At 42.6% G+C, this 11,865-nt stretch overlaps 2 protein-coding genes across 2 annotated transcripts in view; both read left to right on the top strand.

Moving 5' to 3' along the window:
* LOC127563075 (zinc finger protein 260-like) overlaps window positions 1-11,865 on the top strand; it is a 298,396-nt gene that overhangs the window by 147,685 nt on the left and 138,846 nt on the right. The gene's annotated exons all lie outside the window — the stretch shown is intronic.
* OTOS (otospiralin) lies at window positions 3,707-7,976 on the top strand. Its single transcript, XM_051999321.1, has 3 exons — window positions 3,707-3,783; window positions 4,594-4,620; window positions 7,554-7,976. Exons 1-3 carry the CDS (start codon window positions 3,726-3,728, stop codon window positions 7,736-7,738), a joined length of 270 nt encoding a protein of 89 aa, XP_051855281.1. The 5' UTR covers window positions 3,707-3,725; the 3' UTR covers window positions 7,739-7,976.

The following is an 11,865-nucleotide window of genomic DNA, read 5'->3' as shown; positions in this document are numbered from 1 at the left end:
AGTGAAATGAGCAGGACCAGGAGATCCTTGTACACGGCAACAACAATACTATATGATGATCAATTCTGATGGACGGGGCTCTCTTCAACAATGAGATGATTCAAACCAGTTCCAATTATTCAATGATGAAGAGAGCCATCTTACATCCAGAGAAAGGACTGTGGGAACTGAGTGTGGATCATGACATAGCATTTTCACTCTTTTTGCTGTTGTTTGCTTGCATTTTATTTTCTTACTCATTTACTTTCTTTTTTGATCTGATTTTTCTTGTGCAGCAAGAGAATTGTATAAATATGTTCATACATCTTGGATTTCACATATATTTTAACATGTATAACATATATTGGATGGCTTGCCACCTGGGGGGGGGGAGAACGGGAAAATCTGAAACACAAGGCTATGCAAGGGTCAATGTTGAAAAAATTTTCTGTGTCTATGTTGTGAAAATAAAAAGCTTTAACAGTATATATATATGTACACACACACACACACACACATGTGTGGGTTGGGGAAAGGATTACAATGTAATTAGGAAGTATTTAAGAAAACAATGTCACATTTTCAAATTGTCAATATGTTGCAGACCATTAGTGTCAACCTCAAAAAGAAGCAAGAGCATTAACCCTCTCATGAGATTCCCTCGGAGGGAGCCATAGATCACCATCGTTTATGTCCTCTTGTATTTGTATCTATTTTTAAATATTTCCCAATTACGTTTTCATCTGGTTTGGCAGCATCCCCGAGTCAGTCGCTAAACATTTACGAATCACCTCTTCCATAAGCATCGTCATGGTGGTGGGGCCCAGGGCTCACCTGACAGGAGTTTCCTGAGGGCAGCATCCATTCCTGGAGGGCCAGATGAATCTCGAATCACCTGATCTTCTGAATCACCAGTTCCATTTCATTCCAATGTGGAACCGAAACTGCTCAGGGGGGGGAGGTGGAGGAGGGGGCAAGTCATCCCTTTCCTCCCTTTGTGGATCATCATCCAGACCTTTGGAATTATCTCAAGATGGCGTGGACAGCTCAGAGGAAGGAGTGTCCCTGAGTCTTGAATAATAAAGGAAAAATAAAGAAAATTCCCATTGCATTCCACTTCCCTTGACTCAAAACGAGAATCAGTGACAGGACATGAAGTTGCTTTTTGTAGTAGCCCTGATCCTCCTGGTGCTGCCGTTCACAGTCATCCCTTCATATGGCGGAGTGGGGGGTGGATCAATTGTGGGACTAGCAAAGATCTGACGGCCTCCCCCTCATGGAGCAGACCATTCACATTTGTGACTTGGTCGAGGCAAAGGCTGGGATTTCTTGGTCCTTCTGTAGTCTACTTTCCACTTAGGAAGAAAGGAAAGGAGTCATAGATTCATGGTCATTGTATCATTTTTCATCTTTTAATTCCATTTATTAATTTTTATTCATTTATCCTCCAGTGAATCTGTCTAAATGTCGTATAATCTGTAACTTGACTGAGTTTACCTATAGAGTTTGTTTGATGAAGTGAAATTAGGAGATTATGGAACTGGCTGAATACCTGGCCTATGGAATATGAAAATTGATTTAAGACTTCAAATATTCCCCAGGTAAGAAGCTAGAAGAAGGATCCCAATTGCCCTCAGTTGCTTGGTAATGTGCAAATCTCCCCTCTCAATCAGCCCCATCAGGAATTCTCTAAATGCAGTTTAATCTATAATTTGACTTTGGTCCGTTTTAGGTTTGTCTCCATAGAGATTATGAGATTCTGATTCTGCTTAACTGAATTTATAACTTTGAAGGAAGCATAGGATGGTGATTGTTTCTTTTTTAAACTTATAGCTAAAAAGATGTATGTATGAGATTGCAATATTTAAAGGAATCATTTCTTTGTTCCATTGAGAGAATCCTTCTTCGAATCCTAATCTCGGTTCAGGGGTTATTTTTCTACCCCTCTCCTGCCCCAACATGTGCTTGGCGGTAGCTTGATTTCAGCAGCACTAACCTCCCACATGAACTCAAAGAGGAGATATTTCTCCCTTAACACCACCAAAACAAGCCAGGCTGCTCTCTAGAAATGCAATGGGCTACCTTTTCAAGCCACTGTTAAATATGTTAGAGATTCTCTCCATGGATGGCTGGGATCGGCTGGTTGCTAAAGTCCTGTCTCCCTCTCGAAGCTGGGATTCTGTTACTTTCACTTCATTTGAACTCATTTGATGTACGTTAGATCCAAGAAAAGGGAATAATTAGAACTTAGCTTTATATTTTAGTTCAGTGCCTCCTACTTAAATATTCAGGTTCCTAATTCTCACCTGCCCAGGTATCCTAGCTAGGAAGTTGTAAGGAATATTGTGGGAGTGTAGTCATGCTTTTTTTTTCTAAAGTCCCTTTCAATTATCAAATGATAGGATTCAGTTTAATTAATAAATGAATTAATTTATATATTATAAATTATTTTAAAAATAAATTAATTAATAAATTAATCTAAAAAAATAGATTTTTATCTTGCCAACATTGAGTTCAACCTTACACACTTCAAGCAAGGATTCTTAACCTGGGGCCCATAAACTTTTAAAAAATGATTTTTTGATATATGTGTTTCAATATAATTGGTTTCCTTTGTCATTGCCTTAAAAACTCTTCCGAGAAGGGTTCTACGGGTTGCGGCAAGAGTTCACAACACACACAAACACACACAAAGAGAAGAAACCAAAGAGAATTTTGAGGATCTCCTTCACTTCATTCTTTGGATTCACAACTCTGATTTTTCAGAGCTGATTTCTGCATTAAAAAAAAAAAAAAAAAAAAAAACCAACCACACAGACACACAAAAACACAAGAAGTACTTTGATGAGCTCCAGTCCAATTCCTTGGAGAAGGGAAACTTGCCATTGGTTCTTTCAGAAGTGACGTCTCCTTTCCTTATCCCCTAGCCTTGGAACGAGAGCCACCTCTTTATACCACCAACAGAAGCCCATTCAGTCTAGACTGCTGAATCAGCCTCGAGGTAACTTCTGAGATAAAACTTGGAGGAAAAACAAAGGTACGATTTCTTGGATTTCTAGACTCAAGCTCTCAGGCTTCAGAATTCAGGCTTTACCTCTTAAAGAGAAATATATAAATGGAAAGGCATGGAGAGGAGAGAAAGCATTTTTTAGTCATTATATTCAACTCACTCTTCCTATAAAAATAATGAGAGATTGTTTTCATAGAGAGATCTAAGTTTTTAGCAATCACTCCCTCCTTGGTAGAACTGTCAGAAATGTATTTTTATGGTCTGTTGGTTTCTTTCTAACAGAGGATTCTATGATATCAATGTTGGAGGAGATCCAGTGTGATTAAGGGATGTTAAAAAGCATTAATAAAAAAATTAATTTTGGAGAGTAATGACAGGTCTCTTTCTCACTTATTGGACAGCTGACATTTCCAGGGAAGAGGAGATATCAGTGTTGGAGGAGATCCAGTGTGATTAAGGGATGTTAAAAAGCATCAGTAAAAAAATTAATTTAGTTTAAAGAAATGTGTGGAGAGTAATAACAGGTCTCTTCCTCACTGTTGGACAGCTGACATTTAAGATTTCCAGGGAAAAGGAGATATCAGTGTTGGAGGAGATCCACTTGATTAGAGAAAGGATGGGAATGTAAAAAAGCATCAATAAAAAACTACATTTATTTTCAAGAAATGTGTGGAGAGTAAAAGACAGGTTTCTTCCTCGTTTATTGGACAGCTGACACTTGGGACTTCCAGGGAAAATGAAGTTGTGCATCATCAGCCAGTTCTTCCTCTGTCTGCTGCTGGGGACTTTCACAGGTGAGTTGGCTGCTGAGAAGGCAAGAGGTGGTGAGGGGCAGAGTGAGGGAGCTCCAGCTCTGAGTCAGGGAAGCTCCGATTCCGAATCAGGAAAGCCTAACTCGGAGCAGATGCTAGATTTTCAGGAACTTTGTGGGCCTGCGCAAGCATCGGTTTCCTCCTTTGCAAAACCAGAATAATAATAACGGGAGGATCGTTGACCAAGAGCTAGCAGGGGACTTAGAAAACGTCTAGTCCATCCCCCTCCTTTTACCATGAGGTGCCCCCCCTGAGCCAGGGACTTAGGCTAGGCTAAAAGGCAAAGAAACAGCTCCCGCCCTCGGAAACTTATATATAAAATGATTTTTTAAATAGATCAGCTTAAATAGAAAGATATCAACATGTTTTTAAATATAAAGCACATACAAATAAAGCTCCTTCAGATTTACAGATGGGGAAACTGAGTCCCGGGGAGGTCAGGAGCCTCCTTTATACTTTTCCCAGGTTTCCCGAGGTCATCTTGGTTTTTTCCCACTCAGGTGAAAGAAGGTGCAGGAAGTGCTTTGAGAATCCTTGAAGGTTTGTTTCTGCCCCGGTCCAGCCGCCTGGCGCTGCTTTGCTTTAAGGTGCGGGGCCAGACTCAGCCTCCCTTCCTGGCTGCCCTGTTGCCTCCCCACGTCCCTGGCTTCTGTGCTTGAAGGATTCCTTCTGACGGCTCAGGAAGCTGACCCGGAGCTAGCTGTCAGTCCTGCTCTTCCCCTTCCTGGAGATCCCCTTTTCTCCCCCCCTTTCCACCCCCACTCCAGTGACTCATTTCTTCTTTCCTTGTAGGTGCCAAGCCAGTCCAGGAGGAAGCAGGTAATGGAAGGGCTCGTGTTTCTCCCGGGAGAGAGGGGGGCAAAAGACAGAATAGAAAATGGGTCAGAGATGGGGGAGGGGGGCTAGGAAGGGGGAAACATTCCATCTTATTTTAGACAGATTAAAATAATGGCCACAATGAAATCAGATGCACAGAATGTCTGTGCAAGGAATACAGGGTCATTTGGGGAGGGAGGGCTCCAGGGCACCCCTCTGAGGGGATCAGGGAAAGCTTCTTGGGCAAGGAGCTGCTTGAGCTAAGTCTCAAAGGAAGCAGTTATTTTAAGAGGCAAAGTGGGAAAGGGCCCGACTTAGAGTCAGAGTCCCGGTTCTGGTCCCTTTGTGGCCATCACTCCCCTGCCTGATCTTGGGTGAGTGGACTCATCAGTCCAATGGAGGAGGGGGGGAATCAGATGGAAGGTCCCTCCCCACAAGCCTGTAAGAAGTTGAAGGTGGATTGACCACATGGATGGGCTCTGATTTCCCACCATTCCGTTAGGACAGATTGTAACTCCCCCATCCCCTACTGGAGTGCCAAGGACAGTGCACCGGGCAGCGCTGGTCACCCGGGGACAGCCACGAGTCCGGCAGCGGGGTTCCTGGCTGCGTCCCCCTCACCCCAGCACAACAGCTCCCTTCAGGAATAAATATTTTCTTCTTGGAGAATGATTTGCTTTTGCTGAAAGTCAAACTGCCGGCATCTGTCCAAGACGGAGGGTCAGCAGATTGGGCTTCCTGTCCCAGACAACTGGGCCCAACTCCCCTGTCCTCGCTCTGTGAGTCCCGAGACCGTCCGGCAGAGCCGGGGACTTTAGCTCGCTTTCTTTTGAATGTTCTGAATGTTAAAGAGCCAATATTACCGACTTCAAGTAGGGGGCTCTTGCCATCGCTCCATATGGTCTCATTGATCCTCTGCACCCATAGCTTTTATGAAAGCCCTTGTCTGGATCGCTGGTTCTGACCTGCCTCCATTGGGACAGAAATGACTTTCTGGTAGGACACAGGCTTCCCTCTCACCTCAGGATGGCCTGGGTCCAGTGGCCTTTTCTGAAAGAGCTCCTGACCTTATTGACCATCCATGGTTTGACAGCTGAGGAAACTGAAGCTTGCTCAAAGATGAGCATCCCAGGTGGGATTTGAACCCGGGTTCTTCCTTTCCAAAGTTGGCAATCTTTCCTCTAGACCACACCGCCTGAGGCCGGGTCCCAAGGCTTTGGGACATCTAGCACCCCCTCCCACACCTTCAGACACTCCAGTTAACTTTAGAAAGGAACAACACAAAGTCACCCATCTATTTTTGTGTCTGCTCTGCGAGAGCAGGGACCGATTTAATGTTTTTTCTCTGTAGGCCTAACCTACCTTACCACAGGTCTAGTACACAGTAGGCTTTTAATAAATGCTTGTTTGTTGATCAGTTGGTAAGTCCGGCCAAGTTCTCTCAAGGGCAGCAAAGAACCTCTATGAGTCTCAGTTGCCCTCTTTGTAGAACAGTTACTTCAGAGATCTCTTCCCAGTACAGGGAGATGAAGCCCTAGAGGAATCACTGGTGGCCCCAAGCCATCATTCGCACTCTGCACCTCTGTTAATGTTATTTGTTCCTCCTCTCCTCCTTCATCCCGATTCTCTCCATTCCTGAAGGTTTGAGACCCTCTCCCTCCATGAAGCTCCAGCTCCCACCAGCCTCCTACCAGGGGCACTTAGGGGGGCGATTGGACTTGGCATTGGGAAGTTCTGAATTCAAATCTTATTTTAATGGTTTTCTTATCTGTAGAATGGGGGTAATAATAGCTCCCATCTCCCAGGAATCTCGTGAAGCTGCAATGAGATATGTGAAGTGCCTTGTAGACCTTGAAGGACTACAGACATATTCATTATCATTATTATTATTCTCTCACATCCTGTGACCCTTTTTGGGATAACGCATACAAGTACTTAATTATATTTTATTTTGTATCGTTCCTTTCTCATCCCACATATGTAGTTCTTTTGTTGTTGTTGTTCGGTCACATCTTGGCAGAGATGCTGGCGTGGTCGGCCATGTCCTTCTCCAGCTCATTTGACAGATGAGTAAACTGAGGCAGACAGGCTGAAGTGACTTGCTCAGAGTCACAGAGCCAGTAAGTGCCTGAGGCCGAATTTGACTCTGTTTTTCCTGACTCTGGGCCTGGCATTGTATGCACAATGACAATCCCTGTCCACCCCAAATATAGTTCTTATCTCCCCCAATTCTGGGAGTTCCAAATGCGGAAGAATCGTGTCTTCTGCTGTTGTGCTCAGTCAAAATAACTCACGTGTGGATAAACGAACTTCAAGGTCGGCAAAGGCTCTGCCCCTGAGGCAAACCACATAAGAAGTGCTGTTCCCATTTCACAGATGGGCTAATTGAGACTTAAACCTGTGAAGGTGACATATCTGAAGTCACAAAGCTAGGATCTCAAATACAGGTTTTCAATATCCTTGGCACTAAATCAAAAATGATTCTAAATCTGCCTAAGGGAGAAGAAGAAAACATTACATCTAAACCAGTGGCTTGGGTGGCAGTGTGGCCCCGGCAGAGTGGGCAGGGCACAGGGCAACCACTCTGGGACTCAGTTCTTCCTCTGTAAAATGGGAAGACTGGACTAAGGGGCCTCACGTGCTCCTCCCGCCTTTAATATTCCTCTCCTCACTCTCCTCTGGGCATCCATCCTGCTGTGAGTGGGGCCGGCTGGGGGCACAGGGCACAGTGGGTGAGACTGGGAGGCAGAAGAATCGAGTCTGCCGGCCAGGTGACCATCCAAGTCCCTGAATATTTCTGGAGCTTTCTCACCTGAGGAGAATAATCGCCCCCGCCTCCAAGGCTTGTTATGAGGACCAAATCTATATAAAAAATTTTGCCAACCTTAAATCGCTCTGTAATTGTTATGATGATGATTATTTTCTCTTTTAATCAGATCCCTTTGCGGAGCCGCCAGCCTTGCCCTACTGGCCTTTCTCCACTTCAGACTTCTGGTCCTATGTCGAATACTTTCAGACTCTGGGAGCGTACCACCAGATCAATGATATGGCGCGGACCTTCTTTGCCCATTTTCCCCTGGGCAATACCCTGGGTTATAACGTCCCGTATCAGGAAGAGTGACCTGAACAGAACCCTAGAACAGGGCCCAAGAAATCCCCAATTTCCTTTCTTCCTAAACTGTATGACCACCCATAAACACTTAGTAGACACTTGTTGATTAAATCCAAACAATGCTTCTTGTGGGGGAGCCCCCATTATCAATACAATGTCATTTCCCTCTTTGTCAAGCTCCAAATGATCCTACTCTTGCTTTTGGGGAGCAAAATTTATGCTAAAACATTAATAAAGCAATTTTTTGACGGACCATTGTCTGGCATTTTCTTGGGTGAAAATATGAGCTGAGGAAATCTCAAAAGCACGAAGACGCCATCAATGAGCAGCTCGATCTTAGTTATACCCTTGAAAGCTTAATGTTTGCATGATGGGAGTGGGGAGACCCCTGAGCCTCTGTCCTGTCAGACTAAATCTGGAGGATGGTGCAGACCCCGTTTTAAGGGATGCCGATGAATCCCACGCAGGTTAGAGGAACAGAACCAGATGGGGAGGGTTCTAGACTCCATATCAGATGAAGAATGGTGAGGGCGATAGGGATGAGGAGAAAGGAGGTGTTCTAGGGGTCTCCCCCGAGCCTGAAGACTGTCACGGGGAAGAGGAAGGAGCCCTTCTGTGGCTCTAGACAACAGGAGAGGAAATGAAGAGGCTGCATGGGGTAGATTTTGGCTCAACTGAGGAACGTTTCAGCCACCGGGACCGCTAGGGAGTGAGTGGGTCGCTGCTGCCAGAGATTGTGAGGTCCTGTCCAACAGAAGGTGGAACAAATGTCCAGGATGTGGTGGAGGAGCCCGCTATGCTGGAAAGCCATTGGGACATAGGCCAGATGGCTGCCGTTGGACTCAAAGATTATCCCGGACATTGCTGTTTGACCTTAGGCTAATCACCTCAATTCTTTGGGCAAGAGAAGGGGGGAAGGAGACATTGGGAAATAGCAAGCAAAAATGAAGCCAGTAGAAATCTATAACCCCCTCGGATGATGCCTTTGGAGAACTCCATGGCTCCTGGGCACCTGCTTTGAACACCTGGAACCGGTCCTGTGCGTCCTGCCCCAGGTGATGGCTTTAGGGTAGCACAAGAGTCACTGGCTCTCCATCCAAGAAGTCACACTGGGGCTTTCTCTTTTTCTTACCAAGCCATAGAACACTCCAAAGTTTTTCCCTCCTGCGTTCTTTTCCAGAAGACACTCAGTTGGCTTGATTTCTGATTTTTATTCAGCAAGTAAATATTTGGGCAAAAGGAAACAGTAAAAAAAAAAAAAAGACAAGAGTCCACAGTGCTTGAATACTGGGCTTATAGTTTAAATCTGGAAATGATTCTTCAGCTGCTTCGATTCATCTGGGTATATACCATGAGAGGTGACATGTTCAAAGTCCAGAAATACCCGGATTTTTTCCACTGAGGTTTTCTTTGGCTCCTGCTTCTGCTTCTTGCATCTCCTCTCATTACCTGCCTGAGCTTTTTAATTTAACAAGATTTCAATAACATTGGGAAGCTTAGGGTGGGGGAAAACGTCTGACATAATATAGCTTCTAAACTTACTCTTTTCTCTCCCCATCCCCCTTCCATAAGCAAACCAGACCCTTTAGGGATATAGCAATTTAATGACAGCCCCAGCTTAGGAAAGACTTCAAATTTAGGGGAACCACAGAAAGGTGGTGCTTTATGAAGGTCGGAGAGGTGAGGTTGGGCCAAATCTCACGCAAGGAGTAGGGAACAAGAAAGCTCGATATAATAAGAAACCAAGTCACTTCCCCCTTCTCCTAAATACAATTATTTGTTTCTGGTTTTATAAATTCTTCAATGAAATGATAATGAAATAAAGTGCTTTGCAAACTTGTAAAGTGTTATAGAAATGCTAGCTGTGCTTTATATGTGTGTGGTATAGCTACATAGTTATAAAAACCCATATTTAGCTGTAAGTACAAAAAGTGATTCCAATGCCCAGGACCATTAAATAAGCTGGGACACTGTGCCCATGTGTCCACGATGGACGTGGCTTTTTTCAACAATGAAGTGATCAAGACAATTCCAATAGACTTAGGATGTACAGTGCCATCAGCATCCAGAGAGAGAACAACAGAGACTGAATACAAAACAAAGCACCGTATTTTCACCTTTTGGTTGTTTGTTTGCTTGGGGTTTTTTTTTTCTTTCTTGTGTTTTTTTTTCTCTTTTGATCTGATTTTTCTTGCAGAGAATGATGACTATGGAAATACGTTTAAAAGAATTGCACGTTTAACCTATATTGGATTACTTGCTATCTTGAGCAGGGGGAAGAAGAAAGGGAGAAAATTTTGGAACACAAGGTTTTGCAAAGGTCAATGTTGAAAATTATATTTGGAAAAAGAAAAAGCTTTAAAGTATCCTTACATATCAATCAATCAGCATTTATTAAGTACCTACTATGTGCTAGGCACTTTGTTGCCTCCAAGGAGTTTACAATCTAATGGAGGAGACAACACACAGACAAATATATACAAAGCAAACTATGTATAGTTTACAAATAATTAAGAGAGGAAACAAACAGTTATTTGGAATAGAATTTGACCTGTACTGTTGTCTTTGAAAATCAGGAACCACCGAAAACCTAAAGTGGGTTGAGCTAGGTTAAAAATTAGGTTTAAAAGCAGCTAGGTGAAATAGTGGATAGATCGATTCTCAGAGACTTAGTAGCTGTGTGACTCTGGGTAGGTGACTTAGCCCTTTTTTTGTCTCAATTTTCTCATCTGTAAAATAAGCTAGAGAAAGAAAAGGCAAACCACTTTGGTATTCTGGCCAAGAAAATCCCAAATTGGGTCATGGTGAGTTGGTCATTTCTGAAGTGACTCAAAAGCAAAACACACAGTCTTATCTCTGTAGAAATTAAAATTGAGCCACGGAAAAGCAGGCATTGTTCACAAAGCGAATGATTGACTAAGACTCCACAAAAATAAAATATATAGAATTTTAAAACCATGATCTCGTCTAGAAACTTAAAACAATGGACACTAGAGCCTGTCAAGGGGAAGAAGGGAATTCAGTTTTTCTGCAAAATTTGGTGGGTGGTGATGCAACCAATAATTACTCTTCTTTTAATTCAGTTAGCAATAATATCTTTTTTTCTAGCTAATAATTATGTCACGTGACATTTCAACCAAAAGGATGCATCTGATTCAGTTCCAGCTCCAATTTATTCATCAAACCAGTAGAAATGTCCTTTCCCCTGTCTATGATTTAATTTGCCTCCATCCTCTTGCTATAGATATCTTTAGTGTCTGATGAGATCATACAATGAGGATGCTTGTAAAATCCAAAAGCATTACAGAAAAAGTGAACTATGAGTTTTATCTATTATTATTACTGTAATTTAATTATTACAAATGTGTGTTGATCCAAGAGTCATCCCTAAGAGCATCATACAGAATATCAGTATTTAAAACTCCGTAGATCTCTTAAAGCATTCTTATATTTTGTAAAATAGGATGACTGCCCTTCTTTTTGTATAGTCAAGTCTTCGGCCATGACTCCCTTGAGCATTTCATTAATTCAACACATATAAGAAGTATTTATGCAGTATTTTCCCATAGCTATGTGTTTTAGAGGACAAAATGCATATGATTAATGAGACTAATTTCTTCCACTAACAGTGCTCCAATAAGTAAATTGTTTATGTGTTTACCTACCTCATCTTCCACTTAATTTTATTCTTGCTTGGAAATCAGGTCCGCCCCCGTGAGAAATTAATGCTCTCTGTTATGATATTCAAAAGAAGTCCATGATTAAATTGCACAACTGTGTTTGTTTTTTTTTTAAAACAACTAAACTAAAATGGACACCTCTTTTTGGAAGCTGTGTGAATATTTACCTAGAATGAATAGTTCTTGGGACAAAATGCATGAATGCTTGAACTCTGGACACCTACTGTGCTCACTGGGGAGCGGTGGGCAGCTGAACAAGGGAGCCTGATGCTTTGAGCAACCCAAGTGTTCTCCAAAGAATAACAAACAGATCTATTTTCAAATATAGTTTCTGGCAAGATTGTTGGTATTTTTTGTTTGCTTTATATTTTGAATTTTATGACTGAAATAAAAGAGACAAGAGCATTTTTTATGTGTTTCTCTAAGAGTTTGTAGGAAAATATTAATCTGGACTTA

Source organism: Antechinus flavipes, chromosome 4, assembly GCF_016432865.1.
Source record: "Antechinus flavipes isolate AdamAnt ecotype Samford, QLD, Australia chromosome 4, AdamAnt_v2, whole genome shotgun sequence".
In the NCBI taxonomy this organism is placed as follows: Eukaryota; Metazoa; Chordata; class Mammalia; order Dasyuromorphia; family Dasyuridae; genus Antechinus; species Antechinus flavipes.
The sequence above is the reverse complement of the archived record's forward strand: the minus strand, read 5'-3'. Positions and strand labels throughout refer to the sequence as shown.

What these genes read in the sequence shown, in the direction of transcription:
- OTOS (XM_051999321.1), top strand. Translation starts at nt 3,726, where the DNA reads ATGAAGTTGTGCATCATCAGCCAGTTCTTCCTCTGTCTGCTGCTGGGG. An exon ending in GCTGCTGGGGACTTTCACAG is followed by an intron (nt 3,784 to 4,593) that starts GTGAGTTGGCTG and finishes CTTTCCTTGTAG; the next exon opens with GTGCCAAGCCAGTCCAGGAG. An exon ending in GCCAGTCCAGGAGGAAGCAG is followed by an intron (nt 4,621 to 7,553) that starts GTAATGGAAGGG and finishes TCTTTTAATCAG; the next exon opens with ATCCCTTTGCGGAGCCGCCA.